The sequence below is a fragment of the Hippocampus guttulatus genome, chromosome 18, assembly GCF_054856545.1.
Source record: "Hippocampus guttulatus isolate MCC_2025c chromosome 18, RoL_Hgut_1.0, whole genome shotgun sequence".
Classification (NCBI taxonomy): domain Eukaryota; kingdom Metazoa; phylum Chordata; class Actinopteri; order Syngnathiformes; family Syngnathidae; genus Hippocampus; species Hippocampus guttulatus.
Genome location: NC_141278.1, coordinates 10,014,290 through 10,034,246, shown reverse-complemented (window position 1 = coordinate 10,034,246; position 19,957 = coordinate 10,014,290). Strand labels below are relative to the sequence as shown.

Below are 19,957 nucleotides of genomic sequence, written 5' to 3'. Positions count from 1 at the left end.
GAAGTCAAAATAACAAAAATAACTTAACACATAGGACACAGACAGTCGTGCAATCTTCACCACTTTTCTGCAAGGATTCCATCTCTACATCTGTCATTCGTAAAGAAGAGCCATCCACTGAAAAACAACGAACCCCTCAACTCACACAATTAGTAAACAACAGAATATAATTTAGGTATTCTTAAAATGAAATAATATGATGCTCAAACATAAAATGATCATAATTAATAATATAACATAAACTTACGCAAGCTTGACGACGTGAGAATTGGACTGAGGAGGCAATGCTCGTCTTTGCAGTGCTCACTTCATATCTGGTGAGTACTTGCGAGTCAGATCTACAATGTCAATTTATATTATTCCCTGTTGGGAAAGCCCAGAATAATTGGTGAAAGTAACAAATGAGTGAAAATAATGAAGTATAGCACGAGTGAAGCAGTTGATATGTCGTCTTTACAGTCAAACGGGTTGACAATCTGGCGGGAAGTAACTCTTCAATGCTTCATGCACATGTTAAACACAAACATACAGTATACAGCCATGCTAACGCCAAATGATAAAAACATGCCTCACAACACACACAAGCGTGTGTGTGTGTGTGTGTGCGTGCGTGCGTGCATATATCGTTCTCACTGCACATTTATCATTTAAATCCTTCAATTGAATTTTTAAATTTGACAGGAAAAGCATCCCTGGAACATGGTCATCCAGATTTCGTTCCATCTGTATTTTCATATACAGCAGCCGTTTCACCAAGTGGACACTCAAAACTTGCGAGGTAAAACTGTAAAACCCAGCAGAATTATAGTTTGTCTTAAATATGAATTTATTGCACGAAAAATACAGTACAGACTGATGTATGAACACCAAATTGAAAAACGTATATAGATGCATGAGTTTATAAACACACACAAGCATCTCTCTCTCTCTCTATACTGTACATTTATATATATGTATATCGATAGATAGATACATAAATGTCTCCACAGTTGTCAACGCATTAATAGGCGACAAGAGACAGAGGTCACCAGGGAGGCCGACCATGAAGATGCTTTGACGGCTGCAGAAAGTTGAGTGAGCTTTCATTTACAATTCGCTGGTAAGTCATCTGAAAAATAATGTCCACTCCTTTGGTAATAATAAAACAAACAAGGACACAGGTAAAAATTTAATATACAGTACATGTATGTGATATGATTGATTTTACAGACGATCAACCTGTACCCGTTGATTGTGCAGCTGCCTCCATCACAACAAAGCAATGTCTGAAGAACTTTCCATGAAAGTTGGGAGTCAAGCGTTTTGATCCCGCCCACGTCCAAGCAGGCCTTGAACTTCGCTCTGCAGCCACCGCGATTCGCTGCTTACAGCCCACTTGAGTGGTCACGTGATTTTCCCAATAGAGCGAAGTGCTTGCGCTTCTGGTCTTGACGGTTCCCAGACACTGGGAATGAAAGCGTCGCTGTTTCTGCACAGCCTGCAAAAACACGCGCTGGTTTTCATCTCTTCTTACGCGGACACCACTGAATTTGAACCGCAAAACAAATCGACGCAATTTGAACTTGGAAAAGGAGTCGCAGCAACCCGACTTGACGCAAGTGACGTCATCGCCAGGCTGGCTTGTCATCATCGGATGAGGCGGGCATCTTATTTTAGTTTGTTGTGGTTGGACTGAAGAAAGGAGCAGAAGATGTCGAAGATGATTATTTTATTTGGGCTGTTTGTGGTGGCTGCGCAGTTCCAAGTTGTGAGGCCTGGTAAGTGCGCCACATGGATTCTGCCTTTCAGTTTCGTTTTTTCTCGGCTTGACGCACTTGAAGGAAGCAACCGTTTCACTGCTCAGGACAAAGTTCCTTCACCACAACGCATTATAATTACGATTAGATTTGCACTAGTTTTGTTGGAAATTGTCCCGCGCTGAGTTCATCAATTTCAATATCCAAAAATGGATCATCGATTGAATCACGAAGTTCAAGGATGTCAAACTCCAAATCGTCGTTATGGCTTCCGTCTGAGGGCCAAAATGAATATATGTTTCATATAACACATTTACAGTGAAGGACAACTCATTTTGAAATCAAAAGCCAGTAAAGAAAAAAACGATATATTGTCAAATGTTTAAACGGGTGATGAGAAACAACAACACAAAATGCTTGGAACATCTGCATGTTAATGAAAGTGAAGACAATTTGCAATTTTGTCATTTTAGCAAGAAACATGGAATTGATGCAGATGATTTGCCTTTCTGGAAGAAGATGTTTGGAGTTTGTTGAACGATTTGAGCATTAAAAAATGTTTTTGTGTTTTTCTTTCAGTGATCCACTCGTACAAGTATTTTAAGACTGCGTATTCTCCGACTCCAAACAAGGTCGACTATTGGATGGTTTCTTATCTTGACGACGTTCAGATCCTTCACTACCACAGCAAGAGCGGGACGTTTGAAGCCACACAGGAGTGGATGAACAATGTCACACTCGACGATCCCCACTACTGGGAGAGCGGGAGAGACAGGGCTAATCGTAACCAGGAGATTAACAAATTCAGTTTGGCAAAGATGAGAGAGCGCTTCAACCTTACTGGAGGTTTGTTTACCGTCAACTTTCTACGAGAAAAAGACATTTCATGTGCTCACGCACTTTTTTACTTTCAGAGACGGGTCGACAGGGACGACTGCTTGCTCAGGGACTTTTGGGGAATAAAAAAAAAAAATTGCATTGGATTTTTAATTAGCGAAAAAATTGTCCTGGGCAGCACGGTGGATGACTGGTTTGCACATCCGCCTTACAGTGCCGAAGTCGCGGGGTCAAATTCCAAATAATTCTTTCTCCGGATACTAAACGATTTGCTCCGGCATTCCAAAAACACGCACGGGAGCTTCACTCTTGACTCTGAATTGTCCAAATGTGTGAACAGTTCTTTATTCACTTGTGTCTTGCGATTGGCAGGCGACCGATTGGCTGTCCCCCCGCCTCTCGCTTAAAGACAGCTGGGATAGGCTCCGGCACACCCGCGACCCATCAGGAGGGGAAATGCTTCAGAGAATGGCTTGATGGATGAACTTCTCTTTTTACTCCAGAAGATGCGAGTTCGACCCGATCTCAGCACATCCTGTCTCAGGCGTGTGTGTGTGTCATTGTGTCAGGTGTTCACATGAAGCAGAGAATATCTGGCTGCGATTGGGACGAAGAGGCTGACAAGGTTTACGGTTCAACTCACATCAGTTACGACGGCGAAGACTACCTGACGTTTGACCTGCAGACGCTGACATGGATCGCCGTCCAGCCGCAAGCTTTCGCCACCAAACTCGCATGGGACCGATCGGACGCCTATCGTCATTACAAGCAGCATTACCACATGGAGATTTGTCCTTCTTTGCTGAAGATGTTTTTGAGACATGGGAGGGACTTTGTGATGAGAACAGGTACCAGGACACCCTCCCCTGGAGCAACACGGCTGCCACGGCAACCCGCTCTCTCTCTTCTCTCAACACATTCCCTTCGCCAGCGTCTCACTTTTTCTCCTTTGCGCGCAGAGCTCCCGGTGATGTCCCTGCTGCAGAAGACGCCGTCGTCTCCGATCACCTGCCACGTGACGGGTTTCTACCCCTACAAAGCCGCCCTTTTCTGGAGGAAGGACGGCACGGAGCTCTACGAGGACGTGGAGATGGGAGAGACCCTCCCCAACCACGACGGAACCTTCCAGATGACGGCCCACCTGAATGCCGAGCTGCCGGCCGACGCGGAGGACCGCTACGAATGCGTCTTCCAGCTGTCCGGCGTCGAGGGCGACGTGGTCACCAAGCTGGACAGAAGACTCATCCTGAGCAACGAGCGCGACCGAGGTGAGCCAGCCGCCCCCCCCCCCCCGATGTCTTCCTTCTCACGTCTTCTTTGCTCTCGTCCAGAGGAAGAAGTCAGGAAGATGACGCTGGCCGTGGCGATCCCCGTCGTGCTCCTCGTTCTGCTGGCGCTGCTGCTCGTGGTCCTCGTCAAGCTTCACAAAAGCAGACGAGGTGAGGGACGCAAATGCGTGTCTGGTCGGCAAAATTTGGCACCAAAACAAACCGCAACTTGTCTCTTTTTTTTTTCTCCTTACAGCCAAATACACGGCAGCGTGTAAGTAAAACGTCACCTGTTTTCGTCCCGCCGCAAATGAGCGTTGAAGCACAAACGCTGTGTTTGCGCCCCGCAGCCGTTGACGGTGATTCCGAGCTCACTCCAAGGCCCCCTTCCGAGCCCAATTCTGATGCCTCTTTGAAGTCTGTTTCCGAGGCAGGTTCCGAACTCGCTTTCGAGCCCGCTTCCGCGTGAGACGCAGCAGCCGTCACACGGTGAGTTAACCGACGCGGACTCTGCGCAGTTGGCAATTGTTCGAGGTCGATTCAGGTGCGCTCGTCTTCCTCCCGAACGGCTTTCACGTCAACAGTTTGCCCTGTCCATTTTAACATTTGTCAAAACAGGACGACTTCTTCTTGGCTCTTGACGCAGACGGATACTTTTTACTCCTCCTTCCCGCCCTCATCATCCCCGCTTGCTGATTTGTTTTTGCGCGCTCTTGCATCAAAACGATCATTCACGGAGAAGTTGACGGCTCGCCTCGAGGATTTGTCTGACGACCCGACGGGCTCTCTCTTCTGTCCCCAACCGCCCTGTTGGTCTTTTTTTAATTTTTTTTGAATGTGGATGCCGTTGCAGGGGTTGGCAACCCAAAATGTTGAAAGAGGACAAAAAACAAATATGTCTGGAGCCGCAAAAAATTATCATGAAGGAGACACATGCTGTGTGAGCTATTTTAGCCTCCAATCAAAATACACAATGAGCCTTCATGATTAAATTTTTTTTTCCCCCCGCTGCAGTGCATCCTGTAGTGCAGGGGTGCCCAACCTTTTTTGACCGAAGATCTACTTTTCGATCAACCGGCCTCCCGAGATCGACCCGTTATACCACGCGCGCATACGCACGCTCTTACGCACGCATGCCGAGGCATGGGACGCACTTTTGCAGCGTGTTAACTATCGTAGCTCACATGTACCATTTAAAAATGCTCCTCTCTGCCCTCCAAATTCCCATTCTCTGCCAGTACCCTCAGTGAATTGTACATGAACCGCCAATTAAAACTCATTCAGTACCAGCCAATTCTAGACCAAGTCTGAAAAGACGTTTAAAAACGTCTTTGGGAGTGAGTGAGTTAAAAAACAAATAACAGCCACCTGTCTGGTACCCCCCACCCTGCTAATAAAAACGTGTGTCCCAGGCTGTGACGCAAATCTTCGTTGACAGAAATGTTGAGATTTAGTATTAATTCTACACGTTTTTACAGCATTGGAAAACTTTAAGAACGTTTGTGTCATGTTTTTCCTCCTACAGAAACCATCTTAAAATATATTTCCCTCTCCCATCTTTTTCCATTTTCAAACATTTTTGAAAAAGCTCCAGGGAGCCACTAGGGCGGCGCTAAAGAGCCGCATGCGGCTCCGGAGCCGCAGCTTGCCGACCCCCCGCTCTGTGCTCATGACATGTGCAAGGCCAATAAATGTGATTTGAGACAATGTCGTTTAGGAAACTTTGCAGTCGCTCACATGAATGTCAATCCAATGTGTTCTCCTTGTTGGCGTGGCGTTGAGGATTGTTCACCTCACGCCAGGAAACTTGGAACTTTTTCACTTTCTGTTTCAAGCACTCGGACGTATCCGATTGTCGACAAAACACATTTCTTTTCATGGGCTGTCAAATTCTATGTTGACACACTTCACGGGGACGCGGTGAGCAGCATATGTCAAAATGTTGCCAGACATTTGACAGAACTGAACTTTCAAGACCCGTCGAATACTTTGTTCTCTGATTCTAATCGCTGAAGCTAGCAAAAGAAAAAGCGCTCTCTTTCTTCACTGTGAAAAATCATCATTTTCTGACGCATACCGATTAGTCACGAAATCATTTGCAATTCCTATTTTAATGTCAATTTGAAATCTTGTCCTGTTTTGGAATAAAGGCACAGAAATGAAAACTTGTTTTTTTTCCCCATCAATGAATCCCCCCAAATAATTGAGAGATTAATCGATTATTGAAACACACTTTAGTTGTAGAAATGACACACACACACACACACACACACACACACACACAAACACAAAGAGAGGTTCGTAGATAAATATTGATCCATGCGCTGCCTTGAAGGGATTTCAAAAGTCACAAGGCTTTTGATTCCACTCATCTGTGCGCCTGCAGCCACACACATTAGGAAATAGCATTATCATGGCACACTGTTCAGCCGTGTGTGTGTGTGTATGTGTGTGTGTGCGTGTGTTTGGCTTTTACTCAACCAGTGTGGAAAAGACACGTCACTTTCCACAGGTCAGAGTCCAAGGAATGATTTTTTTTTGTTGTTAAAGTTTTTTCCCCCTTTTTTAGGTGGGGGCAGGCAGGCAGGGACGACTTTTTGTCTCTGACTTTTGTGCTTTTTGCAATTAAAAAAAATAGCTTGCATTTATTTTTCATCCAACTTTAACATCCGTTTTGGTACTGAAGAAATGTGATGGTGATGATGATAATAACAATTAATAATAATAATAATAACTGAAGATATTAAACCGAAAGAAATGTCAGTGAAGGTTGAGGTGATGTCACAGGCATTTCATAAACGATACAAATGTGCCCCCTCGTGGTTGTCGGCAGTATAAGCTGATTTTATGATTTAACACTTTGTTCGCAACTTTTGGTAGCGTCATCTTGTCTTTCATGTTTTTCTGGAAAGGCAAAAATTGTATGATTTTGAAAAAAAAATCAATTTTGTAATGGTAGAAGATTAAATCGCCGTTGCGCTGTTACTAAGTGCGATAATGCTCAGTGGGGACCGCGATTGTTTTTAAAATTCCGTTGTCGATATTCAATAGTGCTGGACAAAATTCAACAAAAAATGAAGTCTTGTATGGAAAATGATGTCAAAAGTTATAAGAATCTAAAAAATCAATATAGCTTTAATAATTTTCGACTGAAATATGATTTTATAATATATTGTAATATAAAATGGGTAAAACAATAATTTCAAGCCATCGTAAATACGTAATAACTTTTTAACTCGTAAAAATAACACTATTATTCTACACATTTGTAAAATTGTATTAGAATAATTTTATTTAAAAAAATACATGTAGAATATGTGCAGGTACGCCCCTTATTCAACTGTTGCCAGGTACATTCGGCAGTGGGAAAGAGAAGGTCATTAAGATAAAAAATTAATACATTCATACGTTCTATAATACAGTATATTAACATTGTTTCTCTGAGTTGGAGATGTCCGATTGCATTTGAGTGCGCCTCATGTCTCGTACGCACCCTGACGTCATTGTTGACATTACTGTTAGCGGCTAGCCGCTAGCGCTGGAGACTTGTACTGTATCATAAAATGACGGCGGAATTAACTTGCGGTCACTTGGCGTCCTAAATCATCAATTGAATATGATTTCTGGATTGAGTTGTTGATGTCGCTAGCAACCATGTAATGGCACTAAAACTGATAAGTCAAGGTAAATAATCGAGCCGTCACACCACCACACGCGCTAACTTCAAAATAAAAGCATGGTAAGGCGATTAGTGATTGCGTCAACGTTTAATTCGTAAGTGCTTTTAATTTGAAGTGAGCCTTTGCGTTCGCGGCATGTCACGTTAAGAGCGCTAAATAAACTGTTACCGGAGGCAGAAAAAAATCCTTGTCGTTTTTGTTTAAAAAATTGTGACACACGAATTATTGAAGGGGTCATTTAAGTGTCACAAAATGCTACAGGGAAATAGAACAAGCCCATGTAAAGTACCGATACGCTTGTGGTTAAAATTGAGAAGTACAGGTACTGTACTTCGTACCGGCCCACTTAAAATAAAATTTTTCAAAAGCCTTATGAGACCTATTAAATGCGGTCATGATATTACGAAACCGCTATATATATATCTTTTGTCACCGGTGTAGGTGACTGAAATATTCGTAACGTTAAAAACACACACACACACACACACACACACACACACACACACACACACACACACACACACAAACGCGCGCGTGAGCAAGGTCCGGTCTGTACTACTTTTTTTTATTTATTTTTTGTGCATGAGTAGCTGCGTATGAGTGGTGTGCTCGCTGCGTGAACTCGCGGCGCCTGCGTGACGGTCACGGTGACGGTTTGTGGTGGTGGAGCTGCTGCTGCGGGTGGGGGCCGCGCGGCCGCCGCACACTTGAGCAGGCGGGGAGAGGAGCGACGCTTTCCGGCCGCCAGGCCCCGGAGTGCAGCGAGCACGCAGCGCAGGAGGGGGGGAGAGTGGGTGGCGGACACTGCCGCGAGCCGAGGACGACACTGGAGGAGAGAACCACTCAGAACCGACAGCCTGCCCTGCCACCGCCGCCAGACAGACAGTAAGCAACTCCCGACACACGCCGCGCTCCCTGCCCGCCCCGGGCTGGGTCGTCTCCGGCCATTTGGGGGAAAGTTGTTCCGGTTGGCGAGAGCTCCGAAGCTCCCGGTGCTCGGCGCGCTTCCTAGCCGAGAGAGGAGCGCGTCCGTCCGGGTTGCGAGCTGCACGAACTGCGCCACTCCTTTGGATCACTTCAGCTGCTTTTTTTTCCATTTTTTTTCAGCACTCGCAGTTACGTTAAAAGAACGTGTAATCAAGTTGGCGTTGTGCAACTCGTTGTTTGCGCTCATTTATCCATTTTTCCGGTGCATTTTTTAAAAAATGTGCATGTCACCATCGCGGAAGTGTGTTGACACGCGAGGCGTGCAGCCGATTCCACTCCGGCTTTGATGGGTCTCCATCGGGGCTCTTCTGGTTGTTTTTTTAAGGGCTGTTAATGGACTACTAACTGTTAGTTGATTTTTGTGTGTGTGTGTGCGCAAAGGACACAGTGGTTTTGTGACTGCGAGACTACCCGTGATGTCATTCATCCCAGCTTGAGCCATTATATAACGGGACTGTGGGGAAGCCTGCGATAGCGAGGCTATTTTTACTCTGTTTATAACCCCCCCACCGATGCTACACTACTCCCAGTCCCTAGTGGTGGCCTATCACTCACGTTGTCATTTTTTTTTTTACTACTACGAGTAGGGTTGCGTGTGTGTAACTTTAGTGCAGCGAGCTGAGATAGTGCAGCGATGGCCATGTCACACTTTGTAAGTACGTCACGTCGTAGCGTTTCAAGCGTGTAAAAGGAACAGGAGTTAACTCAATCACGCCATTTTCAAGAACATTGCGTCCTCATGATACTTGTTTCTAATCATTTGAGTCTCTTCAATAGGTGCACACTATATACGGGAGTTGTTGTAAAGCACTTTTAAAATTAGCGAACAAATAAATAAACATGACATCAGTCAAACTGTTCAATTAGATACAATATACCTTTTAGAATTCAGGTGTCAAAATCAAGGCCCGGGGGCCAGATATGGCCCGCCACATCATTTGATGTGGCCCGCGAAAGCAAATCAAACATGCTGACTTGTATGATGCTTGCTAAAATTTGGACCAACATTTCAAATTCTCGAATGTAATACTGCATATAAGAGAGCTATTGTGAGTTTTATTGTTACCAAAACCCTCATTACAGTAACTTAAACTATAGTTGAGTATATTCTATACTCCAAGGGAACCGGTAACTATAATGTGGCCTGCGACAAAAATGAGTTTGACATCCTTGTTTTAGAAAATAGAGAGTCGATTCATGCTGTCCGATAAGAGCAAAAGTGTGATGATAAGCATAGAACAAGACCACGCAGCCACTTTTGACAACATGTAACAAACACACACAAACAAGCGTACGCCCAAAAGCACAAAACGCACGCATACAAACAAGAGATCACAAAAAGCACTCACGGGCCACACAATCATACAAAGCACACACTAGAACTCAGATAACACGAAACATGAAAAAGGACGGAGATACAAACACAGAGAAACAAGTACACAAAAAAAAACATAACCTCAAGCTCTCGTGCGCACACACAAACTTGAACAGTGAGTAAGTGACAGCTAAAGTGTAAGGATAACCATAGAACAGGAAATGGCACTTATTGCGCCTTTTTTTTGGTTTTGTATTAGATTTTCTGCTTGTGTGTTGTATCGACGAGTTTGTGAAGCCGAATCAGTTTAACTTGATTCTGTTGCGGTGGTTTTGCGCCTTTGGACATGATTTCAGCAGCTGGCCTCGGGGCGCCACGCTATGTTACGCTTTTTTTTACTTCACTCAAACATGCGGAGAAAACATTGACATGATATAATATGATGATGACGAGTGAATGTCTGTGTTTTTCTTTTTTTTTTGTGTGTGCGTGTGTGTGATGACAATGTCATGTTCTGTCTTGTCAACTGCAAAGATGCGCCCGCGTCGTCTTCCTTTGTGCCGCCGAGGCCGTGTGCAGCATAGCACGAGGCGCTTCATTAGCATAACAGGTGTTTGCGAATGTAACGTCTCCTCACGTGCGTGCGCGCGCGTGTCGACGAGTCCTGCCGTCAGCTTGACAAACGGCGACGTTCCCTCCAAATATAACAGCACAGCGTCTTCACTCTTGGCAATAGGTTTTGTTTTTACGGCGGTGCCGTAAAACTTGCTTGTCATGTCTCCGAAGTTGGCGTCGCCCGTTTTGTCCAGCAAATGTGGTTGAAATCCGGCCAAACCTTCAAGGAGTTTCACTTTGAAGGTCCCCTCGACATGAAAAAAAAAAGAACCCTAAAATGTCTGTTTCAAACAAAAATGACCGATTTCTTGAGACTTGTTTTGTGGATCTACCCGTAATATCCATGCCTACTAAATTTAGTGCGCGGCCCGGAGGTCGAGTGGTTAGCATGTCGGCCTCACATTCCAGCGGTGCAGGGATCGATTCAGACTCTGGCCTTCCTGTGTGGAGTTTGCATTTTCTCCCCGTGTCTGCGTGGGTTTTCTCCGGGTACTCAGGTTTCCTCCCACATTCCAAAAACATGCATGGCAGGTGAATGGAACTCTCTAAATTGTTCATAGGTGTGATTGTGAGTGCGAATGGTTGTTTGTCTCTGTGTGCCCTGCGATTAGCTGGCAACCGGTCCAGGGTGTACCCCACTTACTGTCCGAAGACAGCTGGGATAGGCTGCAGCACACCCGCGACTCTTGTGATGATAAAGGGGATTGGAAAATGGATGGATGGATACGTTTTGTGCTGCTGAGTGAAACTGAGTTTGGGGCCCGTATGTTTAAATCAAATACAATTAGGTGATACAGAACCAAAATGGCCGCTTTGAACCAAAATGTCAGACATTTTCCTGAGACCATGGTATAGATTTATTTATTTTATTTATTTATTTTTGCGTAATCTACTCATGACCTCCCAAATTTCACGTTGTTAAACGAAGCAGATTTCAAGGACTTTACTTTTACTAAATAATTCCAGAGTGACACAGAGCCAAAATGGCTGCTTTGAACCAAAATGGAAAATTTCATTTTTGTGGGTCTACTCATGATAAGCATCTCTACCAAATTTTATGTTACTATGTAAACAAGTGTTTGGGGGCTGAATTTTCCAGTGTGATGTATTTTTATTTTTGAGACTACATGTGGAAGTCCGAGCACCAAGTCACTAATTAATCCTGCTGGGAAATCTGCAGACATGCACATGCACACACTTTTGAGTTCTCCCAGGTTACAAACGGGTCCGACCAATGAGCCGAGCTGCAGTTCAAGGGCTTGTGATGATGATACATTGGCCTCTACTTGTCCGTTGATCACATTTGAATGTTTGAACTTGTGGCGTATTCTGCGGTTTTGTCCTCACACAGCCTTTGAATGCCCGTCAATGCAGGTAGCGTTTGAAACGCACTCTTGAAACAATTGCGACTGCCACGAAATCATTCCGACAAAAATGAAAAGAATATTGAGAGCCGTATACTCGTAATGACAATGCAGCTCGTGATTGTACTGTAATGTCGGAATTTGGGCTGGCACTATATATTGAGTAAGGCGGTGGGGGCTGAGGTTAAGGTCTTTTTTGAAGTGACAAGGTTTCAACTCGTCTATGCAGCTTACCTGTGAAGTACTTTTGATTTGAATTGTCAATTTATTACGACAACAAAATGAACTTTGAGGATCTTGTAAGAGTGGCCAGGTTGCTACCCATTTATGCATCCGGTGTTTTAAATTCATAATTCTACAATTCGAGTTGTTTTTGCATTGATCAATCATGTGACTGCGTCGTCTAGCACAGGCCGTCCTTAGCTCGCATTACACTTTCTTATTTATGCCATTCGACTGAACTGCACGTTTTGGCGCAAATGTGTAGTGCGCGTGAGTACAAATCGTGACTTCGGACATTAGACAGCCGCGAGGGGCAGCAACAATGCACTCGTGCTGACGGAGGGCCAAGTGTGTGTGTGTGTGTGTGTGGGGGGGGTGATACGTATTTGACAGAGTGGAATTCAATAACAGGAAAAAAGCCAGTGAAAAAAAACAATCCGTGGAATAGCGAAACCCACCCTGCAGCGCTATTGTGCTTGGCACACGCTTGGCAATTCATGTCAAGCGTTTGGCCCCTGCGGGAAGCCTAAATGGAGCGCGTGGACAGTGGCGAGGGGGAAGGTGGTGGAAAGCATCCTGACAGGGGAATGACCTCCTTTCATTGACTGTCCGATGTCCCTGCAAATGCGGTCTGTACTGGAGTGACCGGATTACAAACCCATCCGTGCAGCTACTAGCGTCTAATCCCGCAGTGCCTCGGCCAAGTCTGTGATGAGTCATTGCTTAGCTATGAGAAAAAAAAAACAAAAAAACAAAACTAAAGACTATGGAGGGCCTGATTGGAATGACTGGGTTGCTACCTGTCTATGCAGCATGTATTTAAACCCACAGTGGCTTAGTTGGGCTGTTGTGAACCCTCCATTATGAACCAAAAAACATGTTGAGGGCCGCAGCGGAGTGAGCAATTTGCCCCCCGACTATGCAGCGTGTGTTGTTGTTGTTTTGCTGTGGCATCGTAGTGCGCTGTTGTGACCTAGATTGCACACACACGTCGATGAAGACACATCGGGCATTGTTTGCCGAGGAGAGGCCACTTAATCGGAGTTTGACAACACGCTGGCTCGCCTGGCGTGCGCGGAATTTGTTTTTTTGTGACTCCCGACGCTTCCTTTCTAGAGATTTTCTTACCTGCGCCAAGGTGCTTCCGTGCCGTTTGTTTGTCACTTGTTTGCCTGTCTTCAGTCGTGTTTTCAACATTTCTACTGAGGTAGCGGATGTAATATCCGCGACATGCCAGAGCACGGGAGCCCGCATCGAAAACGCTGCGGTTAGCGACACAGCGCTGCGCGCCATCTGCGCGTTACGTCACATCACCTTTAATGCTATGCGGTCCACAAAGACTCCATACAGTTCACGTTTCAGTAGGTGCTACCGTTTTAGTTAGCAACCCGATATTGCGGCGCGACCGCTTCTGCTACTGCGATATTAAGCATTGTTTTGCCATGGGAATCACGGCAGATTATTTGTTGAGTTTCACTATGAGTGGGCGGCCAATCGTGAAGGTCCACTGCCCATCGTAATGCTAACTGTCGCAATGAAAAATTATGCTATCTCCACAAATTAACGTTCTTTGACAGGATGCTAGCCGCTGCTCTTCTAGTTCTTAGCAGAATTCAAATGGGGCTTGGTTTGTGTTTGAACAGTCACCGAACTGTTGTGTGCGTGTGTGAGACTTCGTACAAGCACGCTGACTTAACTCCAACTTTGTAGACAACGCACGCAGCCGTCCATCGTCGTGGGCCGGCCCAGGGAAAATACCTGCGGTGGGGAGAAGAAACGTTGACATCACGGGAAATGATTACCGCTGGGTTCCTCTTGAATGGCTTTTCTGGGAAAGTTTGAAAACAAATTGGAGGTGGAAGCCCCTCTTAGTCACTCTGACTGCGCAGACTTCACGATGGGCCCTCATAGACATCTCTGGCTGCTCTAGTTACACTCAAGTAGGAACTTGATGGCTCTGTGCATAAAAGTGCACGAGGTTGATTGTTTAATTCGTCTGTGCGCCTTTATGTTAAGGTGTTTTATTTTTTGTAATGGTGCTTTTAAAACTAAATGACCGCAGCCGGATTCTCCATTATGTTAATGCAGTACTGAGCACTGAACAAAAAACAAATCATGACAAATAGAATTAAAAAAACACGTACTTAATAACTGTTGAATGCCATAACAGCACAACGAAAATATTTATGCCATTTAAAAAAATATAATAAAACTGTACAACTCAATTAAAACAAAAATGAACATTTGAATTTTATTTGAGGTGGATCTGAATGCTGAACACAGCCAGATCCTTCTTGTCAGATGGCGTGCATACTTGTGCTACCACATTATTTTAATTGTTTGTTTTTGCTTCCTTGCTGGAAAAAAAAGTACATCAGATATGACGTTACAAATAAATCAATAAAATCAAATAATAGCGAGCAGACTCTCTTCTGTTTATCTGGCCTCTTGTCATCTCTTAGCCTCAAAACCCGAACCACCAGAGCAACTTTATGATTGAAAAGCTGCACCCCCTCTCTGTAGAGTGCTTCTGGTTTTCAGGCGTTCGCCCAGTCGGCTCACTTTAACGCTACATGAATGGCCATTACCTCTGCTGGCAAATTTCCCCCTCCCCACGCGATCCCCGGCACGACTCCCCAAGATGGAGAGCCGAGTGAGTGCATTTGCGAGCTGACAGCACACGCCACCAAAGCACTGCTGAAAGGATCGCGAGGGGGTGGTAATGGCGAGCCCTTTCCGGAGACACTCACGGGGAGAGCATTTAGGCGCACTTGAAGGGTGTGCTTGTGGTCAACGATGTCATCATTATGGCTGGAGACCGCAAAGACTTACTTAGGCTACATACTGTACATTCCTGCACTCAAGTACGACATCGTTTCTGAGAGAGAGAGAGCTAGCTATCTAGCTAGCTAGCTTGCTAAATTGAAAAGGATAGTTAGCTAAGTAACATTACTGCAATCTAGTACATCGTTTGTGTGAGAGAGAGAGAGAGAGAGAGAAAGAGAGAGCTACCTACTTAGCTAGCTAGCTAGCTTTGCTAAATTGAAAAAGCTAGCTGGCTAAAGGACATTCCTGCACTCAAATACATCATTTCTGAGAGAGAGAGAGAGAGAGAGAGAGAGAGAAAGAGAGAGAGAGAGCTAGCTATCTAGCTAGCTCGCTAAATTGAAGAAGATAGTAAGCTAAGTAACATTCCTGCACTCAAATACATAATTCCTGAGAGAGAGAAAGAGAGAGAGAGAGAGCTAGCTATGTAGCTAGCTCGCTAAATTGAAGAAGATAGTAAGCTAAGTAACATTACTGCACTCAAGTACAACATTGTTTCTGAGAGAGCGAGAGCGAGAGCTAGCTAGTTTGCTAAATTGAAAATGATAGCTGGCTAAATACAGATAAAAGCTGGCTAGAAAGCGAGGTGAATAATGGAGAAACGGTTTCAGAGCATTCCATGTGCGTGGACGCTTTCCATGTGTTTCCCTTCAAACTCGGCGGGTTTATAAATGATCCCAACCATTCATCAAAGCCTCTCAAACGCGATCACGTGCCGGATATCAGCCCTAACGCTCATTTGCGCATCCAACAACACTGCAGCTCCTCTTTGCCTTTTTGACCTTGATGTTATCCTTGTTGCCTGTAGTCTACTCTTTACGGAAGAGTTACGAAAAATGTCATCTCTTTGTCCAAGTCATGCAGAGAGCAACTGTAATCACATTTCGACGTCATTATCACAAGTGAGAAAAGGCTGCCGTCAATGGAATTCATGAACCGGCTCATTTGTGTCCTTCAAAAGTATCTTGGCTTTCGTAGCCGCGAGGACCATGTGTACTCGCAAAATGATAATTTGCGACTTTGCACGGACAGTACCTCAACTAATCTCCTCCAGATGTTTATCGCGGAGAAATAGCGACTCCAAAATGCTTTCGGAGAAAGTGGAAGGAGAGAAAGTGCTTCCACTCAAGCTTCCTTCATCAACTCCTCCTTCCCGTGAGCACCAATCGAGAAGAACTCGCATTGACGCCACTGCGCAAACCTCTGATGATGTAATCCCCACAAAGCTTGCACACGGCTGCTAAGAAGCTGCTGGATTTGCAGGTTTTTATTGGAACCTTTTTTTTTTCTTCCTGAGGGCAAAGTGAAGGCAACTCAAAAATTGGTCTCTTTCTTCATCAGGATTAATCGTGGGCCAAATAAATGAAATTCAGCATCTTTTGGAGAATTTTTGAAGGCCTGATCACTAAAAACCAGCTTGCAGGAATCCACTGGAGTTAAAAAAAAAAAAAAAGCAAAACAATTTCAGCCCCCCGAATCCAGGTTCACTTAGGAACATGAAACTTGGTCGACTTGTCTATCATGAGTAGGCAAACCAAAATAATTCTCCAAAAGGCATCCCTGAGAAGACATAGAAAGCTATTTTTGGTCAAATTGGTCATTTTGGATCAGCAGTACCCTCTAGAATTCTGATTAAAAATCCAGGTTCTGAAATCAGCTTGACTGAACAGCATGAAATATGGTGGGCCTGGCTATCATGAGTAGACCCACAAAAAAAGTCTGAAGATATCCTGTCTGGAAAGACCCATTTTGGATCCAACTGACTGTTTTAGGGTCATTTTTGCTATTTGGCTCCCAGAAATGTTTCAAAATTCAGCCCACCCAGACGGTTTCACTTGGCAACAAGTAACTTGGTAAACATATGGCATGTCATGAGTAAGCACACCAAAAAGTCTTGATAAGATTTGCTCATAATGACACAGGAAGTCTGCCATTTTGGTATGAAGTGTCTGTTTTCGTGTCATTTTGATTCTCTTCAAATTGGTTAAAAATGCAGCCCCCAAAGACACTTTTAGTTGGCAACGTGAAATTTGCTAGACATGTCCTATTATGACCTGAATGACCTGACCTACAAAAAATTCTCAGGAAGCCATATCGGAAAACACACAGGAAGTTTGTTATATCGTCATCTCCTAAGGGTTCTTGTGAGATATTTTGACCAAATTTGAGCTACATATACTCGACAAATGAGCAACCTCAAGTTGGGAAGAGTTTTTGTGTATGCATGCATGCGTGTGTGTGTGTGTGGAGCATGCATCAAAACTGATGCTTTGTCTTCGAACGACAAAACTCCGAGAATATTTCTCCTTGTCCCGAAACTCAAGAGTGCTCATAGCCGCTCGATCTCGGGCGGTTGAAATGATTGTTTCTGCGTAATCCTCCACAAGAGTCGGTTTCATAACACCTCGTCGAAGTAGTAAGCTGGCGTCCTCGTTTGCGGCGTGGTTAAGCCTCATCAGGAAAAACGGAGGGCTGTTCTCCGAGGATGACCTCAGGCTGCCGACACGAGCAAACATTTGTTAGTCACTCACTCCAGACGCAGAGAGGCTGGAGAGAGAGAGAGAGAGAGAAAAAAGTGAGAGCTGAAGACACTGTTGACTTTCTCTTACCAAAACTGGAGACGCTCCTGAACAGTCCGTGGAAGAGAGATCTGAACAAACACGTGTTGTTCGCTGGCCACGCTGTCACATGCGCAACCAGAAACGCAACTCCAGAAGCAAAAGGCCCTTTCGCACTGCTCACGCAATTCGGCTTTTCAGTGGAAAACCTGGTCGGTTCGTTTGAAAAGAACATTAAAGGGTAGAATTGTAATCATTTTCCACGAGTGAGACAGGATATGTTGTGTTGTTTTCCAAAAAAAAAAAACGTGCTTCCATTCTCACATCTGGCAAACTTTCTTCCTTCATTCCTTTGACATCGATTTGGGGCGTGGTTGTAATTTCTTAAAGCGGGGCGACGCGACCGCTGGCATCTTATTTGGAGGAAATATTTCAAATTCTGCTTTTTATGCATCGGGGCGCTGCGAGCTGATTTTATTTTCCCGCATTTTGAATGCGCAATCCCAGAAAAAAAAAAAAAAAAAGAAAGCTGCTCAGTTGCGAAAAGTCGCTGATCTTCCGTCGATGGGCTGATGCAGAAAAGTCGAAGGGGCGTTTTGGGAGGGGCGCTTGTTTGCGCGTCACATGATCCGAGTGTGTTCGTCGTGTCGTGAAGGTGTTGCAGAAGGCAAACTGCAGTTTACGCTCATGTGAAGTCGCCAGGGATGTGTAGCGTGCGTGTGTGCAGGAACTGCAGCAATTTCACACGGCTCCAAGTGTGCGTCCGCCCCACTTTCACTCTTTTAATCATGCAGACACTCAAACGTGTGTGTGTGTGTGTGTGTGTGTGTGTGAGTTGGCTGACCTGAGACAGCCCTGCTAACACGTTTGAAGATTTTGCTTTGATTCATGTTACTCATCTTTGGGTGCTGATGCGGGGCTGATAAATTGCGCTATGGCAACCAAATCATCGAATGGGAGCATCGGTCTGACTCGGGGATCCATTTACAGGAAACTGTCATGCCCACAATTTTTTTGTTGTGTCAAATAATTTTTCGCAAATAAATAATGATTGAGTTGAAAAAATACGTTTTTTTAAAATATTTTTTTCCCCACAAATGACATTAAAGAAATCACATTTTCACAAATAGCATCGCACTGAATATTTTTTTTCCTACAAATGGTCATTCCCCTCTCTGCCCACATGCATTTCAGAATTTGTAAAATTGTATTTTTCCCCAAAATGTTTAATAATAAAACTACAAAATAAATAACGAAAAGAATAAAAGATTTTTAAAAAATTCGGCACACATTATATTATGTTTTGCAACATAGTTTTCCAGCAGTAAGTGATTAAAAAAAACTTGAATGATAATTTTCCACAAATTGTTAATCACAATCATTTTCCACAAATGAATAATTTAAAAATTTTTTTTTTGATGTAAATTGATACCAAAATCGATATCCACAAAATATGTTTGCTTGTGCGCGCGTGTCGTCAAGGGTGTCCTCGGTGCCGCCGGCAACCCCGCAGTGACACGCAGGCAACACTAACAAGCCCTCCCAAGCCTACGTGGCGCAGCGCAACACAAGACGACGAACTGTAAACACCTCGACGGCGCCTCGTGATTTGTCTTTTTGCCGACCATGTGAACGCCATGGCTACCCAAGCATTTCCAGGCCGTGAGCTAAGGCCTTTTCACCATGTCCACTTTTCTAATGCTCCAATTAACGCTGTTTTGACACGGGAATGGATTACACTCTGTGATATTAGCTAACAGGCCCCTTATCTGTTATAGGTTTGTGCGCCTTTTTTTGGAATTGACCTACTCATATATATATATATATATATGAGTAGGTCAATTCAGTTTAGTTAGCGACTTAGCTAACTGATTGAGTCGCCGCCACCTGACACTCGCTTATGTAAACAAGGCCACGAGGTCAGCGCGATTCGTTCGCCGGGTTAGCATTCCGCGGCGGTCCGGGCTGTCAAAGCCTGGAGCTGCACGAGATGCGGAGATCCGCTCCGTAGTCTGGGAACTCAGTAGCATCTCGCTTTGAACGCTGAGCTCCTGACGCTGAGATGAAAAGCGAGCCACTGCCTGCCCGCCTGCTTGCTTGCTTGTTTGTTTGTTTGACAAGTTCATGTGAGAGAGCAGGAGTCAAGGCTCAATGTTTTAAAATATATATATTTTTAGCATAATATTTGGGAAGTTGATCCAGTGGTGATTTTATAGGAGCACTTCTAGGATTTCCAAAGGCACATTGTAAATTGCACAAAGAACAATAAAATGTGATTTCTGGTGAGCGAGCAGGCAATGAAATTCTTGACATTTCTGCAACCACTTGCTGCTCGCCATCTGTTTAGTCTCCAAATGTTGCGCTTCGAGGCCTTGGGACAACATTTCTGCCCCGAGAAAGTAAACCTAAAGCGGCCACTTCAAAACCAAGATGGCAGACTTTGTGTGTCTTTTCAGACGTGGCTTCTTGAGAACGTTTTTGTGGGTCTCTGCATGGCAGACTTGCCGACCAAATTTCATGTTGTTAAGTAAAACTGGGTACATTTTCTG

General features: G+C 44.5%; 2 protein-coding genes across 5 annotated transcripts in view; both read left to right on the top strand.

The window, feature by feature from the left end:
• The first annotated feature begins 1,368 nt into the window (after positions 1-1,368).
• On the top strand, positions 1,369-6,006 carry LOC147191135 (major histocompatibility complex class I-related protein 1-like). 3 transcript variants are annotated; one of them, XM_086136247.1, is made up of 8 exons: positions 1,371-1,757; positions 2,316-2,582; positions 3,143-3,421; positions 3,533-3,841; positions 3,905-4,012; positions 4,098-4,115; positions 4,192-4,330; positions 4,460-6,006. In XM_086136247.1, the coding sequence occupies exons 1-7, from the start codon at positions 1,691-1,693 to the stop codon at positions 4,308-4,310; spliced, it is 1,167 nt and encodes a 388-aa protein (XP_085992373.1). In that variant the 5' UTR covers positions 1,371-1,690; the 3' UTR covers positions 4,311-4,330; positions 4,460-6,006. The 3 variants fall into 3 exon arrangements, with proteins under 3 accessions (XP_085992372.1, XP_085992373.1, XP_085992374.1); XM_086136246.1 differs by having other exon boundaries at positions 1,369-1,757; positions 3,143-3,841; XM_086136248.1 differs by lacking the exons at positions 4,192-4,330; positions 4,460-6,006 and having other exon boundaries at positions 4,098-4,123.
• A 2,049-nt stretch (positions 6,007-8,055) lies between these two features.
• atxn1a (ataxin 1a) overlaps positions 8,056-19,957 on the top strand; it is a 43,636-nt gene continuing 31,734 nt past the window's right edge. For both annotated transcript variants that reach the window (XM_086136433.1, XM_086136432.1), the window contains exon 1: positions 8,056-8,406. The gene's annotated coding sequence lies outside the window, so the exon portion shown is untranslated. The remainder of the gene's footprint in view (positions 8,407-19,957) is intronic.